This window comes from Eimeria tenella, genomic scaffold (assembly GCF_000499545.2).
Source record: "Eimeria tenella Houghton genomic scaffold, Eth_scaff97, whole genome shotgun sequence".
NCBI classification, from domain to species: Eukaryota; Apicomplexa; class Conoidasida; order Eucoccidiorida; family Eimeriidae; genus Eimeria; species Eimeria tenella.
The window spans coordinates 2,258-24,840 of record NW_013543474.1 but is presented as its reverse complement, the minus strand read 5'-3'; the positions used below and the strand labels follow the sequence as shown (position 1 = coordinate 24,840).

Sequence of the window (22,583 nt, the reverse complement as noted above, 5' to 3'; positions counted from 1 at the left end):
TCAAAACAAACGCCATCTGCACTACACGTCAGACGTCACAATCTTCTGTGCATGTGGCACATGCTGCAGCCCGTCGTCCTGACGCAGATTCAGAATATTCCCGCCGATCTCTCTATGACAGATATTCCTTGGATTGCACTTTCACATCTTGACTCCTCGTCAGCAACCATTACCATTCACAGCACTTCTACATCCGCAAGCCAGGTCGAGTACACAGTCGGCTACCTTTTTATGGACTCGGTCCCCAATTCTCAGTGCTCTTCTGGCTGCAAAACAAACAAGTTGTCAATCGAGGTGAGAACTAAAATACGAACCGGCCACGCTGCTCCCTAGTACTCCGAAAGCATCTCGCACACCGAAAATACACCGGCACGGAGACGTTTTCATAACTCCAAGCGAAAAAACTGCTTGATTTCTCATTTTATCTCATTTGAGGCAACTCTTTGGTTACGGTTTCATGTCTGAACACCTCGCAAAGTAGTTGTCAGCATTCTGCTGGATGGCAACTCCTAATCTTGTATTGCACATTGCGCACCTCTGTGCTCCTTGCCTACAGACAAAGTCATTCGACATTACTTCCGGTGGCTTTAGACGTATTGAGTATTCTACCGAACTGTTCGCATCTCGCCCTCCATTGATTTTTGGCTCCTTAGTGGTAACGCCGGCGAGTCAGATCGAAACCGTGCTTGTGCAAGACTCCATATCTAGCTTCAGCATCGCTCAGTGGATCCCCAAAATTTTCGTTGTCTCTCACGATTCGTGCACCAACTTTGTGTTTAAAGAATTCTTGGATAGATCTTCAAGCATGAGGCTTGTGGCTCTTCATGTCGAAAACCGTAAGCAGAGGCTTCTGTAAGCCGCCAGCTGCAGCTACAGCAAACAGCCATCCCTCCATGATCTACCCAAAGGCAGGCTTTGGGAGTTGGAAGCTGCCTTCTGCCGGTTTTGTGGTCCGTGCACTGCTTGCAGGACTTCCTCCAGCCGCAGAAACCATTCCAGGTAACCAAGTTCTGTCTGCTTACAGATAAGGCCCTAGCATATCTGCGAAATCGTGCTTTTTTCAGCCCCTGGGTACGATCATTTTCCTTCAGAAATCTTTTCCAAAGAGTTATGCAAACTTTTACTTTCCTTTGCGCTGTCTGCTCAGACTTTTTACCCTTATGCGCCGAGGCGAAGGCAAAGAATGTACGCTTGTCTTCATAACTAATCTATGACCCCTCACCCATTTGAGTGGCACGTCGATGAAATTGAACTTCATAGCCACCAGAAATATTGGATTTCGCCGTACATGACGGGTCTCATAGCATGCGAGCTCCTCCACGACACGAGAAAACCCCTTGTCGTTCTGCCTGTGTGGTGCTCAGGGCGCTGCTACAGACGCAGAATGCGTCCAACAATGCACAGCAGTATCTAGTTTATGCTCTCCTCCAAATATTTGGAACTGCTTTCTGGTCCTTGCTTCAGCAGAACTTAAAGAAAAGTGCTACGTCGCATCATGTAAGCGGCCTTTCTAGGGTCACAATCCAAAGTTTCACCGGGTCTTCAGAAGAGGGAAATATCAAAGAGGAATGACTACTATAGTGATAGCTAGGGTCAGCAGGAGCGGAAGCGTCGTTCTACCGCTGTAAATAAGGCAAATGCTCTATATGTGTGAGCTACAGACGTCGAAACCTTGCACACTACCACAACATCGACGACTGCTCCTCCTGCTGGAGGTAAGACCTCATTTCATTCATCGCCTTTGAAAAGCAAACTATTCAGAACTCACTACTGGCTGCAACTAAAAGTTTTTTCACTAATTTCAGACGGATTAGGCGCCAACGCAATGCTTTGTGTGCTCAGAGAGCCTCAACTGCAGGGTAATTGACATGACCAACGCTGAGTATGCTGCTAACTTGGGATGGAATGCTGAGGCCATGAGCTGTTCGTGCCCCCAGGGATTCAAGCCCTGTACAACTCAACAGGTTGAACAGGACAGGACCTACTGGACCAAAGACGTGTCTCCATGGGGTCAGCAGCCGAGGCTCAGTGCCACATCATATCTTGCAAGGCAGAACAGTAGCTGCCTGCTTAGCGGAAAGGGAGCCAGCTACTGGGAACAGGGATTTGAGTGGTTTTTACTGACAGTGAATTAGTTGCGTGTGTCTTCGTTCTTCCAGGAGACTTATGTACCAGCTGGGAAACCGTACAGCCTGTAGCCTGGGGCTTTGTACAGGCGGCAACTGATATCTGCACTTCCACTTCGAACCTCCAATGGAAACAAAGGGAGATGCCCCTATATTCAGTAGACGACGTTGCTTTTGGCGAAACAGTCCACAGGAGCGGCTACAACCAATGCGTTGTGGAGACTCCCCTTGTGTTTTGCCCATGTAACCCAATCCCGAAACGAAATCCATTCAGAAGGCGTTTAGATTCGTGTGACTAATAGTGACGCAGCTTAATCGACTCATGCAACTTCTTGTATTCTAATCCTCACTACACCAGCAAAATTATATTTGGGACTTTGTGAGCTGCCGGTGCAGCTGCTTCATTAACGACCACTACTACAACTGCTGCACCGACTTGGGATTGGCCCGAAAATGCTGATTGCCTTCCAGGAGATTGGGAAGAGTGGTCAGAGTGTTCAGCCACTTGTATGCCATCAGAGTAAGATAGCAGCGTTTCCCAGTTAACGTGTAAAGTCTTTAACAATTAAATAAATCAGCCAGAAAAGCAGACAACTTCACAGTGCGAGACGAGAAGCTAGCTCAAAAGTTCGTCATTTTGCTGCGTTTCTTTTCAACGTTTTTGCTACCTGTTAGTCCAAATGCGCCACGTCCATTGAGAAAGCGTCAGAGGCCTGAATTATTGCCCGCCAGAGGCAATGGTGCTCCTTGTATTTTGGAGGAGGCAGTGACATGTGTGCTCGATACACCTACGCCTTGCGAGTCGTTCTGCATTCACTCCGAATGGACAGAATGGTCAGCCTGCACCGAGATGCTACTCGAATTCGGTGTTTCACCTGTAAGAACATCTTACAGGGAAAAGCTAGTTTTCGCAGAGGCTGGGGGAGCCTGTGCTTCGCTTAACTTGAAAGAATATGATGCGTCGCGATGCGTAGGTGGGTCGGTACACAGGATGCAGACACACTTGCTTTGCAGGGCTTGAGCACTGTCATTGTAAGCGCCCAATCATAAAGCCATGCCTCGCAAGCACTCTGATCCCCAAGGCAGAGGAAACGTAACCTGGCACTGCGTAGCCACGCTACATTTTCCAGATGCAGCCGGCTGTCTCGAAAATAAAGTAACTTAGTGAGTTAACATTTCCCGGAAGAGTGCAATGACTAAGCAGCATCACTGTTGCGATTTTTTATTGCAGGTCGAGATGCTCTGAGCTCAACAGAGCCCCCCAGCGCGCTGCAAATTAGCAGCGCTCAAGCGGCTCCCACTGAGGGTGTTAAGTGGTCGGAATGGTCTTCTTGTGATGCCCCGTAAGACGTACACATACTTTTACTATCTCCAACACCGACTAGTACACTGTAGTAGCCCCAATGTGAAGCAGCCCCGGCACGCACTATGTTTGTTGATGTTCTAGGTGTTTGCTTAATGGTCAAAGTGCAAAGCGCTACAGGCTGAGCCTGAACGAGAATTCCAGCGAAGGAATCCCAGTGTACCAGGGTAAGGACGAAGCATACGCACTGTCATAGGTATTTCAACCTTACGAATGTTTGACATTCATATGGTTTCTTCGTGCCTGCAATGAGATGATGGAACGCAGATACGCGGAGTGAAGGGTGCCCAGATTCCTTGGAGCCTTGCAGGAATGATCGAGACCCTAGTATGCCTTTTTTTCTCAGCTGGGAAATAATTCCTTGCACCCCTGCAGTTGATTCCGGCTCGCTTTGCCAGCTTTGCTTAAAGTCGCTGGCTGTTTCACTGCAGAGCAAACCGTATGAATGGTGCTTTTCACAGGCTGTGACGATATTTTGCCTATACATAAAATTCCACAGACTAAAAAGTTCTGCAGAGAACGCTGCAAAACTATTATAGATTCGTGCTCGAAAGAAGCAGAATCAAAGCACCAGACTCCTCTTCAATGTTTTGCCGAAACTGTTCTTGAGGAATCGCTGCTGAGCGGCAGCTGCATTCACACGGAAACGCTTGCCAAAGGTATGAGTAACGGACAATGCCGCAGCAATTTGTGTTTTCAGCTATCATGTGTGTCACGGTGGAATACATTTCTATTCATCATGGATTCTGCTGCTTTTTCAGAAACGGCGCTTCCAAAATGTTTTCCAAGTCTCACCCGGATGAATGATGAAGAGTCTTCACAGTTCCGCTTCTTAGATCCGAGCTCTTCTTCTCCACAGTGCTTGTGCCTAGCGCCCAATTCTGTTCCCTGCACAGCCGCAGAGGTGTATGAGATGCGCGAAAGTGTATTCTCCTCAATACCAGCAAATATTTGTCCCTCCCAGGACTCAGCTGGGGCAATTTTCGGCAAAGGAATGGCTGGAACAGCTGACTCAAAACTGTACTTTGCTGCGGCCAACGCTGGGAAAATATTTTGTCCCCTAAGCAATAGCAAGAGTATAACGCAGCCAACAGACGCTGCTACATACACAACTTTTGCAAGCTCTGCCGAGTTGAACGAGTACTGCGCTAATGGACTTCACGCCCAGCAAGAGCTAGCTGCTATCACGCCATGTATGTCTTTATTTTCCATCTTGCCTAGTTCCTTTCCCATAAGCGCCCTGTTCAACTTTTGTGCGTAATTAATTTAACTAAGAATGGCCTACTTTTCACCCAAGGGAATGTGCCTGCAGATAACGTCGACATCAACTGTGAAAATGTAACATCCAAGTCGGATACTTTAACCCCTGAAGAATGCAAGGCAAAATGCGTTGATATCAGGCAAAGTTGTGAGGAAAATATGGTTGACTTCTTATCGTGCTTCTCTACAGAGCGGCAGACTACAGGTTTTGACAATGAATGTGCCACTAACCATACTTCTGTCCCTGGGAGAGGAATAATTTTCTGCAAGCTCATACCAAGAGATTGCAAATACTCAGAATGGGGGGAGTGGTCAGCCTGTAGCGCCACCTGCCGCAGCAGCATAGGAGGATTGGAAGGAAGTGTTAGAATACGTACACGACGGATTGTGGAGCCCAGCACAACTGGTGGCCAGCAGTGCCGACTGGGGAGTATATCGAGTACGATTTATGACCAGACAAACTGAGCCATTTCACAGAATGCATGAACATCTGGTTATTGGTTGCTACATTTTAAAACACTTTGTGTTGTCTGTCACTGCTGCAGGTGCAGACAAAAATCGTGATGCAGGGACTGTGCAAGCAGAAGCTTGCGACTTCCAACAGCTCTGCGGTGCGCTTGTTTTCCTGTGTACCAAGAACACGTTTGTGAATCAGCTTAACTGGAGGCTGGGGAGAAGCTACTCAATCTCTCTTAAAGGCCAGTTCAGGAAAAGCTATTTAATCACTCTTAGAGTGATTAAGCCAGTTGAGCAACTGCTAGGCTGTCGCGCAATCCCGCACCTCTTCGTGTCTTCCAATACGTGCGATTAACACCTTTCAGAAGAGTTCGACGACTCAGTGACTCTGTCTCTAACGCCAAAGCCAGAGCCATCCATTGAAGAGTGGAGAGCTGACAGGCTTAACTCTACCACAACCTCTACACAGGGCCCAGCCGTGAGAGACGACATAACTTGCGACATCGTGGACATGAGTACTTTTAGCTTGGACACGCGTTTTGATACTCAAGTGAGTAATGTTTGTCGCTGCAGCTTTTGGTGTCTGGCCAGAGCTAAAAGCTCCATAGCCGAAAATTCCGCACAGCGCTTTCAGGGCACCCTTCGCGGACATCAAGCGTGATGCACTACTCAGGCATCCGTTTTTGTACTCTTCACGCCTATCGTCACGCGCTTTGTTTTGCCAATCATTTTCTCAGTACCGCACATGCAGGTGCCCAACATATACAAGACCATGCGTACTCGCGGAGGCAGAAGCATCGCGTTTGTTTTGGAATCAGAGCATGATGATTTTGTGCCAAGAAAGTAGCATGGGTACTTTGACACGTAGCATCTACCGGCATTCGAACTTCACCTTAAATCAACAAGCTCTGCGGTCTATAATTAAAGGTAAGCAGGCAGCAGGAAACTCTGACATAGGCCTCTTGTGCGGCAGGCTTGTGATTCAGCGGTTATCCCACTGGCCGGCTTCGCGGCGTTCGACTGCGAGACACGTACATTCAAGGAAAGCGTCACGGACTTTAATGAGCTCACCGCAGAGGAGAAGTGCTCGAAGAGCCAATTTTCTTCGGTCTTCTGTGTGGGTAGGTTGGTAGAGAAAACTGCATTCTGCGAAGTGCCGCTTCAGGGATGCACCAGGATCAAAACCTGTGCTAACTGGTGTCGTTTCCGTTTGTGAGTGTGCTTCTGACTGGCCAGTGGCAGAAGATCTTGAAAGGGAACGGCGAAACAGGATGATTACAATGGTAGTCATGCTGCTTGTTGGGACGATTGTTGGAATCGCTGTAGTACTTTGGTTTATCCAGCACAGTGTTGACGTACAGAAGGCATTGGGTCTAAGAGGTCGGTACGTTGAGCTGGTGAACATGGCCAAGGAATAAGTTTCAAAATGTTAATCTTGAGTGCACACACAAGCTCTTGTCTGAGTTATCGTGGTTAAGCCGGACAGTACTTGAGCCAGTCAGTGAACTAAGCAACCGGGAAGTCTTCTGGCGAAGTAACGGCTGGTTAAGCCCGGCTGGCAGGCTATCCTCAGGTGACATGGCCTCCCGCCACGATTAAGTGGTGTTCAGTTGAGATCCCCACAGTGTACTGTAACTCAACCGTTCTTCTTTGAGAGCGAGAGCCATGATTAATTTTGTTTTACAATCATTAGCCATTGAAGTCATTTGTGAGCAGCTTTGTTCTTTGGTCTCAAGCCGTTCGAGGAAATCATGTTCATAAGAGAATAATGAGATACTGAGCATCTGCCTTTTCCAATTGGCAGCAGTGTTCGCGGTTGCATTAGGCAATTTAGTTTCATGTGCGCATCAACAGTGCAAGCCCCTTACTGCTTTGCTTGTTAGTATTACATGTATCAAGTTGATAATCGAGAGCACTTGCTTAAAATGTTGTTTTCCCTTACGTCAATGGCGCGTAGCGCTCCAAATACTGACGGCTGCATTGTTACATGGGGCACATAGATGCGTCCACATAAGGCTGCAATTGTCGCTTGGAAATGCTCTATAAGAAACGAGTTCTTTAACATGGAGAGGGGCAAGTGGAACGCCTTTACACTATGTATATACAATATGGATGCATACATAAATCCTGTCTCAAGTAGTGACAGACGCGGCGAACTGAGTGACTATGTTATGAGTGCTTCAAACTCTGCATGTAGTCACCAAAGCTTCAACTGTGAACTAGCAGAGTCCTTTACACTCCAAGGCGAGAAGCTGCTGCAGCAGCATGAAGAAAAAGCGTTTTCTCTCCAACCCAGTTCCATCCCAGAGTGTACAATCAATTCTACAGCATATAATGGACCAGGCAGACGTCATGTAAGCAAAAAGCTTCCTCACTTAGCACCATACGTGGAAGGCTTTACTATCCAACGCTCCCACAAACTATTTGGGGCCTACGGCTTAACAGGACTCCTGCAGATACATATATACTGCTCGAATTTAGGGGTCGCAGCTACAACTGCTGAAGACATTAATATTGGCTTTAAAATGTACCTCAGGTGGGCGGATGAGCGGCCTGTAAAGTACAGCAGCAACGCGAGGCCGGGAAGCTTCTTAGTAGTCGAAAATTTTTGCAGAAGCATTGTGCAAGTAAAAATCACACAAACTATTTTGTATTCGCAGTTTCGAAGAAGGTTGCTCTACTGGGTAGATTCTGTTACTCACCATATTCTTAACTCTTCGGCGCCTGTGGTAACCTCAGGCAGCAAGCACAGATTTTCGTGGGATGCCTCTACCGACGGAGCTTCGTAGTGCAAGCTAGCGATGTCTCAACAGAATTCACTCCTTCCCCTCTATTATAATGTACAAAATGAAAAAACGGCCGCATAATGGTCCACGAAAGCCCCTACAGAAGACTCAGACCACTGGAATAATGTGTGCGGTACTCTCCCTCGCCACCTGGTGAAGACAAATCTAAGATCAAAATTGGAAAAACCCTATATTTGAAATAAAGATATTCTGCGTACTGTCTATATCTCCGCGACAGTCATAGTGGAGCAGACACCTAGGGCTGCACGGTGACCAGGACGCTCACCTTCGCAACGCAAAAACAACACGCGCAGACGATCCATGCAAAGACAGCCCTGTGACTTTACACAGAATATGTCATTTTTCCAAGAGAAAAATGATATATATTCACTAAATTCGTACGTGTAGGGAGACTACATGGGGTGGCTCTGGAACCTGACCACCTTCCGTTGCGTAACTCTTGCCTCTGGCTAGTCGGCAGTGGCGGGTGCGTATCTGCCGTATTTGAGGGATGGCTCTGCAAGCTTCCCCACGAGAAACTGCTCCAGCAACTCCCAACAGACTGGCTTTTATTTAATGAGCTGAAGTTGGCCCATATTCCTGCTCTTAACACCAGGGATAGTAGAAGTCGATGACCCTGTATTGGGTTTATGGACCTGGCAGTACTGTGGGAGGTGGCCCAGTTTATTTGGGTAATAATGCAGCGGCTTTACAATGGCAACAAAAAATTTACTTCTGCTAGTCTCCGGACTTGCTGTTCTGTTTCTTGGTGTTCCTGCTCAAGTGTCTGCTCCTCCTATTGACTCTCGCAGGGGTAAGCATGCCCCCCAATGTTTGCAAGCTGTAGATAGTGGTCTTTTTTTTATTTAGTTCAGTAAAACTCTGTGGTGTTGTGGTAAATCTGAGGCAAGACCGCACAGACTAGTGGGCGCCGTTTTTGCCTCCGACACTGACGAACTGATTGTGAACGCGTGCTGCTGTGCCCTTTCCTCCAGTACGCTCTGCGGCAGATCATGAAAATGGCGGTCCTCAGTGCAAGTTTGAACGCACTTCAACCATTGAGGAGCAGTGCAGTTTTGTTTGCGAGGAGGTGTGGAACGAAGAGGCTACTAGGCTTTTCCTTCCATGCAGCAGCCCAATGCGTTGCTTCACCGAGTTTTGGGAGAGCAGCCGCCTGGGAGACAAGCCTCAAGTAGAAGTATCCATATACACCAAACTCCAGAACGATTGCTCTTTCGGTGCGCAGCCACATCTGCTACTTGGCGCCCAAATCGCTTATACTTTCGGGTTACAGACCGCTGTGGGGCCGATAGTGTTGGTTCCAGCGTGAATTAAAGTTACCTGCAAGCTTGCTTGGCCCTCAGATTTCAGTAGAATCGGCTTTACAGAATCCTCCGTGAGAGTTAGGTGGATGAAACTCCTCAGGCAACTGCATGTTCGTGTCCCATCTTTCAGGCACCCGCCCAAGCTTTGCCCCTATAGAGCAATACGGTGATTTGCAGAATAACTCGCTGTAGTCAATTTAAGATCAGCTAGAAGCTGCAGTTCCGTATCAACTCTTGCAGTAAAGCTGGCATTTCTGTGTGCGCCGAGTGCTTCTTAAGGCTGCTCGCTCGGATATGACATACAGCGCATTAGCCGCCGCAAATTTGTTTCCCTATTTGTTAATCTTTTTCTCTTTATTTGTTTATCTCTGAATTAATTTATGCTTTTATTTATTTATCACTCCATTTATCCTTTTATTTATTTGCTATTTATCTCTCAATTATCTATTCTTAATATATCTATCCTTGTCTATTTTCATTTTTTAAAAATAAATTTTATTTTCAAATCTTTCAACTTGTTTGCAGACGGATACCAAGAGTACGCACTCGACGAACTGCTTTCAAGCTCAATTTTTGGTGGCGAGGCGCTTTGCAAGGACAAAGAGCTCCGAGTTGTGGATTTCCTCACCGGCCACCCAACTGCGTATGTCGGAGACAACAACTGCATGCTATACTCTCAAGGCGTCGAGGTAGCTGCGGCTTGCGAAAGAGACAAGGAGACAAACAACAGGCTTTTCTGCGAATTGGAGTTCCAGGATCTGCCAGAGGAGCCTGCGCTTTCTGACTTGTGCTCTTCGCCTCCATCCGACGACTACCTGTATAGCTTTTTCTATGTTTGTGTCCCACGTACGCTGCTGAATTCCCGCACGCCCCAACTGTGTTGGTGCTGTAGGCAGAAGCATCCACCTCACGCATCAGCTCCACTGCAGGAATATTTTGAAATCCTGTAGCTTTTATCAACGTTGCACAGCTTTCCTTATCACTGTGGTTCATGTCCGTCAGCGAGCCCGCTTCCTGCATGCGAGGCGAAGAGAACAACTTCATGGAACTACTCGGAAAACTCCTGCGAGTGCCCTAGTGGCAGTGTACCTTGTACTGTACAAGAAGCGAAAGCCAAGGAGTCGTGGAAAGATGGCCTCAGGTCCAAGGCACAAGTCTACATGAAAGATTCAATTCGTTACATCGCTTATGGGGATATATACCAAGCCTTCGACCTTTCTTCAAATCCATGTGAATATAAGTTTGTTCGGGCTCTTTGCAGAAGTAAGTATATTGTGGGGCAGCGGCGATCTTCACAGGCCAGGCGTGTGTCATTGGGTCTCTTCGGATATTCACATTTTGGAGTAATTTTGCTTTGTTTGACACACCTTTATACGTGAATGATGCGGTTAGCTCTGCACGGATCCTCAAATGTTTGTTTTGCGTTCGATATGCTTTCTCTTGCTATGTTCCGTTTTGATGTAGATACCGCACAGACAACGACAACTACAACAACTACAACAGCCCCTGAGGAGTTTTTGGGTTCGCTTGGATTCTCACTAAAGTTCGAGGCCCACTAATCTATGTAATCTGGAAGCTTGCATTCACTTGTGATTTTTTGGTGATTTATAGCTGTGGACCCCTCTGTATTTTTTTAATGCAGGAAATATGGGGCCCAACTGTTACAAGGGTAACGACCAGCCGTTTTGTAGGCTGCCTTGCGTCACTCTTTGGAGGTTATTCTACTCGAGATTCTCGGCACTCAATTCCTACGATCAATTCGAAAGTTTTTGGAAGAGCTACGACTTCACCAAACTTCCGTCTCTTGATGCATCAGCGATTGCACGGGCTCAGGCGTGCACTTTCGGTTAGTTTCCCTTATACTTCTCACGAGCCCCACTTCAGAATGATTTAACAGATTTTCGGGCTCAAAGAGAACCACCAACGTCTGCCAAGGCGTCTTGGACTTGACTAGATCTGGCTACGGGAAATAGTCTTAGCAGCGTACCACCCTGGTAGATTTTCTCCTGTTGCCGCTCGATGCGTAATATTTTCCTGGGTTGTGTTTTGCAGAAAAGCGATGGGAATATGAAGAAAAATCTCAGTTTGGTCAGTCTTTAAAGGGGAGCGTCCAAGGCGGGAACAACTTGCCTATGCAGCCATAGTAATAGCAGCTCACTCACCCTCTCTGTAAAACCTTCATTTTGGCTTCTTTATGCGTTTGAATGTCGTGCCTTTCCAGAGTTTTCCAAAATATTGAAGAACAATGACGGGGCCGAACTGGAAATTGAACATAACTGCACAGAGTACGAGCGGTGGACACTGGTGAAAGTTGTCGGCGGGCATGAGGAAACACTTAACTACGGCAGGAAGTTTAGTAGCTGCCCTATAACTGACATCACGCAAAGTGTCAAGAGTTTGCTGCCTAATTCTATCTTCAACGGGCAAACAAACAGCGAGAAAATATCGCTAGCTGGAATAACAAATGCCCTGCACAACTGCCCTGAAGACAAAGTAGCATACTACATGGCTTGGAATTGTGCTCCGAGTAAGCCACTACCAGTTTCTTTCGCCGTTGCGTCCCTCATAAGATGCGGGAAAATGTTATTCCGAGCAGTTTGTATTCCGAAACCCGTCGGTGTCTGTAACACTATAGTGGCAGCTTAATTTTACGTGTTTGAGTTTTCCAGACCTTTCTATTTCGTCGGACTCCATCTCGATTATCTGCAACATATACAGGACAACAGGAGAGAAGGATGCGCAGGGTGACGCATGCGCGTGCCCGAACAGCGCCAAACCTTGTTCGGCGAACGCTGCAGCTGTGAGTCAGGGCTGGATTCAGAGTGCTCCGAAAGGCACAACTATCAGCCTGAGCGGCTTCCTTGTTTACAAGACTCAGGATTCCGGGACAGGGTCTTTGGTTATATTAGATGACTTAAACCCGGTGTGCGAGAAGTCGCCGACTACGCATGTGCTGTGTCAAGGTGAGGCGAAACCTACATTTATTTGAACGAAGAAGGCTGCTCGAATTGTGAAGCCCCTAAGCATAGTTTATGTGAATCGCTGGGCATTCCTTTGTCGCATCGCAGCACCGCCATTAATCGGCACAGCACATTTAGAGCTTGTGTTCCTTCAACAAGCTGTTTCATCAGCCCGTATAGATTTGTTCGTGATGTTGCAGATGCTGTCGAGGACCCTTTAACTAACAAGTTGCCGGTTAGACGTAAGACACTATGCGTTGCATTGGCCCGTTCCCAGCTCAGTTTACAACCCGCCATTTTCCCCAGTTTTCTGGACTCCTCCATCGGCCTTCTATCGCGCTGCCTTCGCCGTCTCTCTCATTGCTCGTTGTGGGACATGTATTGCATGTTGTGCATGATACCTCTAGCGTAGAAGGGTAAGTTTGGCCGCTGCGGCTTCAACGGGTGTTACTTGCAGGGCCGTTGTGTCAAAGGGCATTTTCAACGATTGGGGGAGCTACAGAAGCGGATGACTGGACGTGCAGAGAAGCTTGCATAAGAAAGATCGCTGGAGACTGTTCCTCAGTCATGAACCCTTGGCTGTGTGTTGCTAACGCGATCCAGGATTGCTACATCCCGAACAGCAACGCGGTCGCGTGCTATATTCAGTCACCAGGTCCTGAAGATCCACACACTGGCAGCTGCACTTGCACGGGCTCCGCATTGGGGCCCTGCACACCAGCGGAGGCTCAAGCCACTGCATATGCGTGGAAGTCTACTTTGTCACAGTACTGGGGGGGTGAAGGCGGAGTCATCGTTGCAAAACACAACCGTGCTCTCTGGATGTCGACACCGCCGTCCTGGCACTATGAAGCTGGGCCGCAGAATGGCAAATGCGGAGATAATACGTGGATCAAAGGAGTTTTTTGTTTAGGTGAGCTGCTCCGGAGCTCACTACATGTCTAGCCAATAGAGTCAAAGGCGGCACGGCGCGGTATGTTGGTCTGCTCTTTTAGCATGCTTTGCAGTACTGTAATCTGCCTGAACCTGCTCAGGTTCGGACGCGAGAATGACATCCCAACGAAGTGGTGAGCTCTCAGTCGCTACAAAGAAAAATAGCCGTTGTCCTTGTGTTCAAATATATTTCTTGAGAATATTATTTGATTCCAATTACAGGCGTGTTGGCACCGGACTGCAGTACAGCCTCATCGAAAGATTCCACAAAAGCCAGCACCTTTCAGTGCACTTACGTCTGCGGCCATATTGAGTGGCAGTGCCGCACCCATATGGCGGACAACCCAACATTGTACAAGGATCTCATGCACTGTTATCGAAAGCTGAGGCTTGGCACCATTCTGGAGCACTGCGATGTCCAGACAAGTGAGCACTGGCTGTTTGTCTTAGCCAGCCCGTCACCAAACTCCTAAGACGCCTCTTCTGGCACACTTTGGCATTCTAAATGGCAAAGTAAACCTTAAAACATCCGTCACTGCTGTGCTCTGTTTTCTTTCAGCTCCTCAAACACCGACGGCTGGAGGTTAGAATTCGTCACGTTTTACAGTCCACTGTCTGTACTGCGTTGCCAGGTTTGGAATTCTCAGTTCATGCATCTTCAGTTCAGCCTTCTTGCATGCGATCTGCGCGGTGCAGCGGCCAACATGGCTGTGTCCTGGATGCTGGCCAGCGGCAATGAAAGCACTGTTCAGTTTTCGAAGCCAATATATCCGGAACCGATCATCTTTACAGGGGCACCCCACTCCGTAGCCGGCATACCTCGGCTGCTTATCTCGCAGGTTACAAACGAAAGCTTTAGAGTACAGGCATTCGGGGCTTCGTGCAGAGGTACGCCAACACCTTTTTGCTGCTCAGCTACTTTTAACCCACTTCCGCTTGATGAGCTCCTTTGAGGTTTCTTCTATGAAGGGAGCTCACGCTTCCTGGGTGAGCGACTAAACGTGCGTTTGCCACTTGCCCTCAGAGCCGGCTTCTCAAGCATCGGCCGAGCTCAAAGTTGTTGCCAGCTACTTAGCTATACCCCCAGGCCAGTACCGTGCAAAACATTCTCCTATTCGACTGGTTGTTGGCACCACTGATGTGACTGCTACTGGGGAGTTCCTGCTTCGTACCCCGTTTCTTATTAATGATTTTGCAAAGGTAAGGATTCGTATTCTCTCTCGGATAAGCACCTCCTTGGGAGATAAAGCTCGACTTGCCTGAGGCCCTTTCAGAGGTTGTGAGGCTACTAGACGAGTAATTTGCCGTATTCTTTGTGGAGAACATTGGGGCGACTGCAGTGGAATTCCATTTGTGGGCGCTCAGGCAGTTGTTCTTTTGGAGGTGCAGTCCGCTGTGGGGCAATCACCTAGCACGATTGCAGCTTCAGCTGCATTTCGCATAGTCGAGAAGAAGAATAATGCCCTCAAAATTCGGCTTGCGTGCCTGGAGCCTTTCACCTCGATAACTGTGGGCTACTTGATTGCTAATCTATCCGATGAGAGTTCTTCAACAACCAGCCCGCTCACTGCGTCGCTAGGAGGGCGCTCTTTGGCTGTGAGCTCAACAGGGTGGAGCAGCGGAATCCCTACAGTTAATAACTAAGCTAGTCATGTATGGTGCATGCCATCTTTGCGTTCCTCATTGTAGTTCAGTATGTAGCTAAATTGCAGAAGGGGCGTGCCACGTCGGAAATCCACACCAAAGAATTAAAGGAATGGCCGTATGTGATTGCTTTGTGCAGATTTTTAGCACGAGAGAAGTCGACAGGGAGGATGTCAGGTTTCCCCAAAACTTGCCCACGTTCTTTTTTCCCCATATATTCCCTCAAATCGCCGGAGAGGGGCCGGGAAAGGATGAATTCTATTCTGTGCAGTGGCATTCGAGAGAAGACGGCTTAGGTTGGGTCCCTTCAGTCTGGGTGTCAACTTGCTCTTTGGCGGAAGACGTTCTCAGGAGGTTATCAAACAGTGAAGTACATTTTACGGCCCTGTACTTCGCCGCTGGTAAGGATTCACTATATAAGGTGCCAGGAGATTTTCGGCGCCCATGCAACTTGAAGGGCACATAAGTCAAATTGGTAGTTTTTCTTAGTTCAAAGACCAGTGAAGCTGCGAATTTGCCTTTTTTCTATAGCAACACTGCGGCTCTTCGACATTCGGCAATAGTTAACTGCGCAGTTAGAGTTCTTACCTTGTGTTGTGCGTTTTCAGTTGCGCAGATGAACAAATCGTCCTGTAAGTGCGGCTGTGGCAGTTTAGAGCACCTTTGCTGGTTCGCGAAGATGACTTTCCATTGTCTGTATAAGAGACCTGATTCATATTTCTTTCTCGTCGCTTACGCCCTTTGTCTTGTGTGGTTCAGTCTCAAGCAGAATATGCAACGTCACAGCTGTTTCGGTAAGTAGGCTCTGAAGCCCAGCACTGGGACCTTTTCTGCATATTATTAGGCCACAGCTGAGTAGAAGGTGTCAGGTGCCACATCATTTTTGAGTGGACGATGCGGATTCGTTTGAACACAGGGCAGTTCACGAACCGATGAGGAGTGCTCGCAACTGTGCTCTGGAATATATTTTTTATATTGTTGGTCCTCAACAAGTCCCTTACAATGCCTGAATTATCTGCTCCCCCAGGACTTCAGGAATGAATGCAACTCGCCGAGTAGGAAGCTGATGCTGCTGCTGTGCACCAAACATTTCGTGCTGCTTCCGCAGTTGGTAACTGCGCATTGTAGTTGAGGTGGAGGATGAGACAAAATTCTTGTGCTGACGTCAGAGTTCCTGATATCTTTACCTTTCTGTATTCTTCGTTGCGACTCTTCGAATTCTGCGAGCCTTTTGAGAGAGCGAGCCTCCATATCTCGTCAATAGCTCGCACAAGATTTAAGCGCTGAGCGCCTCGTGCAGTCTTTCATGGGCAGCTCTCAGTACTCCACTTTCGCTGCTTTTTCACAGGCGATAAAAATTCATCTGGGGCCGATTCGGCAAACACGGATTCTGGGGAAGGTAGGAAAGAACTGCTTATTGGCTTTAGGGGACGAGATAAGACTTAATTACTTTCGAATCGAGATAATGCGAGATAAGACTTAATTACTTTCGGATCATTTTAGTTCGCATATGTGTATTGCCGCTGTGGGTCGGCTACTGCGCAGGCACAACTGCGGGCTCGAGTTCAGGAAAGTGTCGCGTTTTCGATATGCGCAATTACCCTGCAAATTTGGCGTGGGACTCGGCCTCGTTCACATGCAGATGCCCAGGGCTCGCGATGCCCTGCACCACAGAAGATGCAGCCCATGACATGACTTGGCTGAAGGAGTTGCAGGGAGAAGGGGGACTCTGTGAAACTTCCCAAGAACCAATTAAGCCCGTCACGCAGATGTTCCGTCAACTTTCCATAAATGCATGCTCCATCACTGTCATTCATAGTTCTTTTTTACACTGGCGCCAACGAGCCTTTCCAGCTTACCCAGATCTCCCTGGAGCAGGCACTGGAGAACAGGCGTACAGTGGCACATATCTGTGTCAGCACGTTACTCCTTATGTCCTTTGCCCATGTAAGGAAATCTGCATGAGTTTGTGCAAGAGGTGGAGTTGCTACTTATAGGCAGACGTACTCACGTCAAGAAGGAAATCTGCATGAGTTAGTGTGAGAGGTGGAGTTGCTACTTATAGGCAGGCGTGCTCACGTCAAGAGCGCCATTAAATGGCAGTCTTGAAGTGAGCACGCTTGTCTTTACGTTGCGATTTCAGTGTCAAGCGTGAAACTAGTCAGTGTGCGCTTTTTTCCTGATGCTGCTGTGCAGCGAATGCTGCCGATGCGGAAGGGGTCGAGGAACAGTCGCTGGAAGTTGTTCACCATGTACCCCCTTCTTGCTTTCCAGGAGAATGGGGAGAGTGGTCCGCTTGCAGCGCAACTTGCTTAGGGTCCCACAACTTTCCACGGCGGTACAGGAAACGCAGTGCAATAGCTGCGGAAGTCATTGATAAAGATCCTGATTGCATTTTGGAGGAGACGGAGGGCTGTGGAGATTCTCTCCAGCTATGCGTAGGCTACTGCTGGACAGCCGAGTGGACCGAGTGGAGTGGCTGCGCCTCCTACTTACGTAACGACGAGGTGGTCATTGCCAAGAGGCGGTACAAACCGATCTTCGCGGGCGCAGTATATTGCAGAGAAGATGAAACACAGGAGTTCCAGCTATGCAGAAAAGGTAATAGGCCAGTGGAGCTGCCACGGACACACAAATAGCCAAATAGGCAACATGACGCAACGCAGCATCTGCGAACTCAAAGTTGGCTACAGATATGTCAGGCTTCTGCCCGTTCAGCATGTCACAATAGATTATTCGGTTTCTTGTTAAGCTGTTTCTTGCTATAGGGCCGCAATGGAAGGTCCCTGGTGCGCAAAAGGAAGAGGAAAAAGAAGCGGAAGAAGAATCAGCCCCAAACGCTGAATTTGCTGAATTGCTCTCGTTCGCTTCAAACACTACAGCGGCCACAATAGTGTCAAACTGGTCAGGATGTGATGTTCCGTAAGCATATTTTGAGCTTATATGTTTGCCGCTTGTACGTGGCACTCCACGTATATTATGATGGCAAAAGAGGACTGAGAAGGCAGGAGCATAGAGGGGTGACTGGTACAATTTGGAAGCTATTCCTGTTTCTATTTGTTTGAGTGCATGCTTCTATATGGTTCAGATGCATACTGCCAGAGGGCCATACTGCGCTGCAGAGGAGGCTCGCCCGAAACACCGATACGGGAGCATTTTTAGGTTGGTCGTGCTGATACTACACTGCATGAGCTGCATGCGCCTAGAATGACTGGCCGAAATGGCATAGACTTGTGGAGACTTCGGGCATGCTCCCAGGGAATAATGTGTGTGTGCTGGCTTTCACAGCCATTACAAGCGGAACTAGCCCCACAAGATCTTGTTCCAGCGCGGACGGTCTTGAGAATTGTAGAAGTTTTGACCTTGGTAAGTCTGTAGCTTGACTTGCGCGCTTGCTCGCCGTTTGCATATCTTTACGGGCTTCTTGGCGTGCTCTCTTTTGCTCGTATTTGTTTTCTCATTTAGACTGCTCCGAAGTCGTGTCAATTTATGAGGACTCCGCTTCGCGAAGGGCGTGCATCGATAGGTGCAGAACGACGGAGGAAAAATGCAGAAACCTTGCTTCCCTTGATGCCTTGTTAGTACCCTTTCGTGGTTGTGTCACGAAAGGACTGTCTGACAATGGCTTCTACCTCACTTGTAGATTGAAAGAAGACCAGCGTATCTGTAAGACCAAGCTGCCTCCGGCCTAACAACCATGGGCTAGGCCAAGTTAGGCTGTGCACCGAGCAATTTTGCCCCTGAAATGCCTCGGCGAAACCTTTGCTTGGATTCAGCGCCTGTGTCATCTTCAAAGATGTGACGCGAGGAGCTGCTTCGACTTGTTTCAAACTCGTTGCTCTGTTCGCAGCTCCACCCGCGACTTGCAGGCCAATCCTGACGAGACTGGTCAACCAAGATGCCGTTCTCAGTTTCCTAAAAGAGACTTCTAATGAAGAAACCCCAACACAGTCTCCCGCTGAGGCTTCTAATGAAGAAACCCCAACACAGTCTCCCGCTGAGGGGGGCTTCGTTGCTCCCAGCTGCGCTTGTTTGGAACACAGCATGGTGCCTTGCACAGCAGACGATATCGTGGAAGACTGGAGAGGCATTAGGGGAATACTGTTAGCCTCCGACGGGTTATGTTCAACAGAAGCAGCGCGCACACCGCTCTGGGCTCATGATGAAAGCAGTAAGCTACCAGATTCTAGTGTGTACTTCGCGTACGCTGGCATGGGCAGAATTCATTGCCCCCTGCGGGGATACAAGAAAGATTCGACTGGCATTGAGGAGTACTTCACGTTCACTGAGTTCCCGAGTACCAGTGCCCTTAATGACTACTGCAAAAACGGCCTAGACTCCTGGAAGGATGCGAATAGCTCGCTCATGTGTAAGTGGTCACGGCGCACCTTGAGTTAATTCAAAAGCACAGGATAACTGGGTACTGAAAGCAATGATGAAATGCGATTATACGGAGAGACGAATGCTGCATTTATGTCAGTGCTCTTGGTCTGCCTCGCTAACTGTTAACACATTTTAGCACTCCAAACATTTTGTCAGTGGATTTGCTTGCTACAAACGATGCAGCGGTTCCTGATTGCTCGAGAGCTATTGCCAACGCGCCCTCTGGGATGAGTCCGTCTGAGGAAGAAACTGCAAAATGCAAGGAGTTGTGCACGGACTTGAAGAACACTTGCAATGCGGACAAGCGAGGAGATTCTTACCGAGAATGTTTCATTGAGCCGTTTCAAAGTGGAGAATTCGCTGAAAAATGCACATTCGCGCCAAGTACGGAAACACGGTAGAGCCAGCATGCGCGCATTCTTGTGGGCTGGTGGGCGACGTGTCGATGCTATTTTCTTGTTATTTCATTTCAACTGCGCTGCAGGCACCGCCGGTGGAAGGGGTGTAATTTTCTGCAAAGGTATGATAATTCAAAAAGGGTGCTGGCAAATTCCCTGGCTCCCTCTTCTGCAGCACTACAGCCATTTTGTGTGAGAGCGTGCGTGTGCTGGCATTGACAGAAAAAGAGGCACATTTGCTGCTCACGGAGTGGAGCGAATGGTCAAGCTGTTCACTGAGGTACGAAACACTTGTTGAGGGTCGCTGTCTTGAAGCGTACAGCGTAGCCTTGAGTTGCGGGGGAATGTCCCACACGCCCTTGGGAGAAAACGATGGTGTGGCATCTTCTTCAAAAGCCTTTCGATTGTCCAGATCTTATCGTACATCTATTTCTGTCCCGAGCTTATAGGGAATCAAGGCTCAAAGGGCTGTGTGCTTTTGGTGCAGCTGTTTTTCAAGTGTTTCGGAAATCGGCTCTTCTGTGCGAATAAGGACCCGCGAAGTTATGGAAGAAGGCCACAAGGTCCCCAGGGGTGGAGAGTTTACGCCCTATAGTGAGCCCTTGTTCAACACAGAAGTCATACTACTAGAATGCCACGGAACCTGCCTGGCACAAGCACTGCTCAGAAATGCAGTTGCTTGGATTGATGAGTCTTTGCAGCCGTTTTAGCGAACACTCGAGCTGAAAAGGCACGAATCTTCATCGGAATTGTGTTTGTTTTTCCACGCAGCGACTGTAGAAACGGGCATTTGTGCGGATATACCACTTTGTGGTACGCGTACCAAAGAGTACAGAAGGGCTCTTTGCAGAGCCGCTGATGGCAGAGAGAATGGAGCTCCATAGGCCCCTGCAGCAACAATTGGCGCATTTTGGGCCCCATTCGGTCGATTACGGGTTATTTAGTGATCGTTTCTGCAAGCTTTCCTTACCACTGGGGATTGGAATTTTGTCCTTTTGGTGTTGGGCTTTTGCAGATCCCACCACAGGAGGCACCAGCCCGGAATATGTGATGTTCACGACGAAAGCGCCACCAAAAATTGAAATTTTCACTTCAGAAACATCTTCCACGACACCCTTACCAACTTACCCAGATAAAATCCCTCTGGACATGACCCCTCAGCAGTGTGTAATCCTGTCTGTGGAGGCATCGAGCGAAGCTAGCGCGTATGACGAGTCGGTGAGTTCAACTTCACAATTTAGAAGGCCTAGCATGGGAGCTCAATCTTGAATGCACCGTAAGAGGGAAACAATTATCCTTTCCGCCGCCTGAATGTACCCTTTTTTCAGATAGACTCGTGTTCCTGCCCTGTTGGCTATCGCCCTTGCTACCAAAACGAGGCTGCAATGTCTCGGCAAAACTGGGTAGATTCTGTTTACGTGCTCTGCGCCGCGAAATCTGGCCTTATCATCGGCATGAGGCACTTTCATGAATTCAGCTGCGTTCACCGAGGCTTCATCAGCACCACGACAATTAACACGCTTTCTTCTATTGAAGAGAAGGAAGCCTACTGCGCCAGCGAAAAGTACATGTTTTGTGCAGGTGAGAAACTCTCGTTCGTTGTTTGCGCTGCATGTGGAGATCCGTCGACGCCACTGACGTTTTCTGGAGAGGTTGCCTCCAAGAAAGAAAGATGAAATGCTTTTACGAGCTTGCCGGCGTAATATCTCTTACATTTTTTGGGTGTGCTTCGTTGATGTGCATAATATTTCCTATATTTCTCACTGTCTTTGTGTGTGTGCTTTGTTGTTGTGAGCAGCCGAGGGAGATGACACGGATGCCGAGCACGGCATGTTGTTCATAATAGGATCCCTTTGTTTAGGCGCACTAGCCGGCGTGGCCGTTGCTTACTTGTCGCTGCAGTACAGCATAGATCTGCAGAAGCTAATGGGGCTGAGAGGCAGATACGCCACAATTAGCCTTGAGCTGCAGCAGCTCAAGGAACAGAAAGCCAGGGAGGAGCGCACGCCACTTGTGACACAGCAGTCTGCCGGAGCACCCACTAGCCCTTCCGAAGGCCGCTTGGCCGGCAGTGAAGCATCGCGAGAAGCTTCGCAAGAAATTTTGCAAGAAGCCTCACAAGGAGCTTTGCAAGAAGCTTCGCAAGACGTTGACAGGGAAGCGCCGGTAGAAGGCTGGTAAGGGTCAGCGGGGCAGCTGAAGTGCAGAAGGTGATGTTATAATTTGTTTTTATGGCAACTACGCATGCATGTCAAGAGGACTTTTTACGTAGCCCCTGGGCGAGGTCGGAGCCCAAGAGGTGAGTGCTGTTGCCAAAAGAGCTGCACAGACAAAAGAACTGTGGGCACTTCTGGAACAAAACCCCTGCCACCTCGACATGTTTTAAGAATTGGCACTTGGTTCTTGGGAACAGCGGTGGCGGGCCAGAAGCAGCAGGCAATTCCTGCTCACGTTCATAACCCTTCGGCAGCTTCACGGGGAGCCGCGGAAGGCTGAGCCTGGCTATTGTGCTGAACTCTTTGTCAATTTTGTCCAATTTGCGTATTCTGCATTATGAGCTGTTCGCAGATGCACTTGATAGCCTGTGTTCACTAGCCTGTGTTCACTGCTGGATCGGAAGTTGTAGATGCGCATGCAGCTTTCCGTAGGGAAGTCTTGACAAAAGCTCTGTAGCCACTCGTGTAGTGACTTCAGGACAAATTTGGGAAATAGGAGCTAAGGCGCTTACTGCATGGACTCTTAGACGCTTTCAAGATTTATTTTGCTCACTCGCTTTTACCCACTGCCAGCTCGCCGTTGCAGCATTTAGTTAGGTTCAAAGGGAGCTGCCAGGTGCCGCACAAGCCGCTGCAGCAGCTGCAACAAGAAGCTGCTTATTATGTTACATATGCCTCTGAGCTTTTGGAGCTTTTGTTGCTCTCCGTCTCAGCGCCATTGGTGCTTCTGAAG

General features: G+C 48.5%; 2 protein-coding genes across 2 annotated transcripts; both read left to right on the top strand.

Moving 5' to 3' along the window:
- Nucleotides 1-4,228: 4,228 nt before the first annotated feature.
- On the top strand, nt 4,229-5,866 carry ETH_00025645 (uncharacterized protein; the record flags this gene model as incomplete). The annotated part of the gene is made up of 3 exons (XM_013378741.1): nt 4,229-4,682; nt 4,802-5,188; nt 5,571-5,866. The coding sequence occupies 3 exons, from the start codon at nt 4,229-4,231 to the stop codon at nt 5,864-5,866; spliced, it is 1,137 nt and encodes a 378-aa protein (XP_013234195.1).
- Nucleotides 5,867-8,705: 2,839 nt separating this feature from the next.
- On the top strand, nt 8,706-21,815 carry ETH_00025640 (thrombospondin type 1 domain-containing protein, putative; the record flags this gene model as incomplete). The annotated part of the gene is made up of 38 exons (XM_013378740.1): nt 8,706-8,805; nt 8,987-9,229; nt 9,447-9,482; nt 9,842-10,162; nt 10,319-10,579; nt 10,781-10,837; nt 10,959-11,162; nt 11,369-11,404; nt 11,538-11,843; nt 11,986-12,279; nt 12,477-12,518; nt 12,734-13,189; nt 13,311-13,343; nt 13,432-13,635; nt 13,769-13,792; nt 13,906-14,097; nt 14,234-14,409; nt 14,575-14,805; nt 14,993-15,254; nt 15,462-15,485; nt 15,613-15,647; nt 15,770-15,908; nt 16,202-16,252; nt 16,399-16,800; nt 17,050-17,454; nt 17,622-17,757; nt 17,978-18,015; nt 18,142-18,219; nt 18,319-18,379; nt 18,630-19,222; nt 19,420-19,620; nt 19,721-19,756; nt 19,857-19,914; nt 20,122-20,228; nt 20,406-20,447; nt 20,650-20,852; nt 20,963-21,215; nt 21,433-21,815. 38 exons carry the CDS (start codon nt 8,706-8,708, stop codon nt 21,813-21,815), a joined length of 6,723 nt encoding a protein of 2,240 aa, XP_013234194.1.
- Nucleotides 21,816-22,583: the final 768 nt, after the last annotated feature.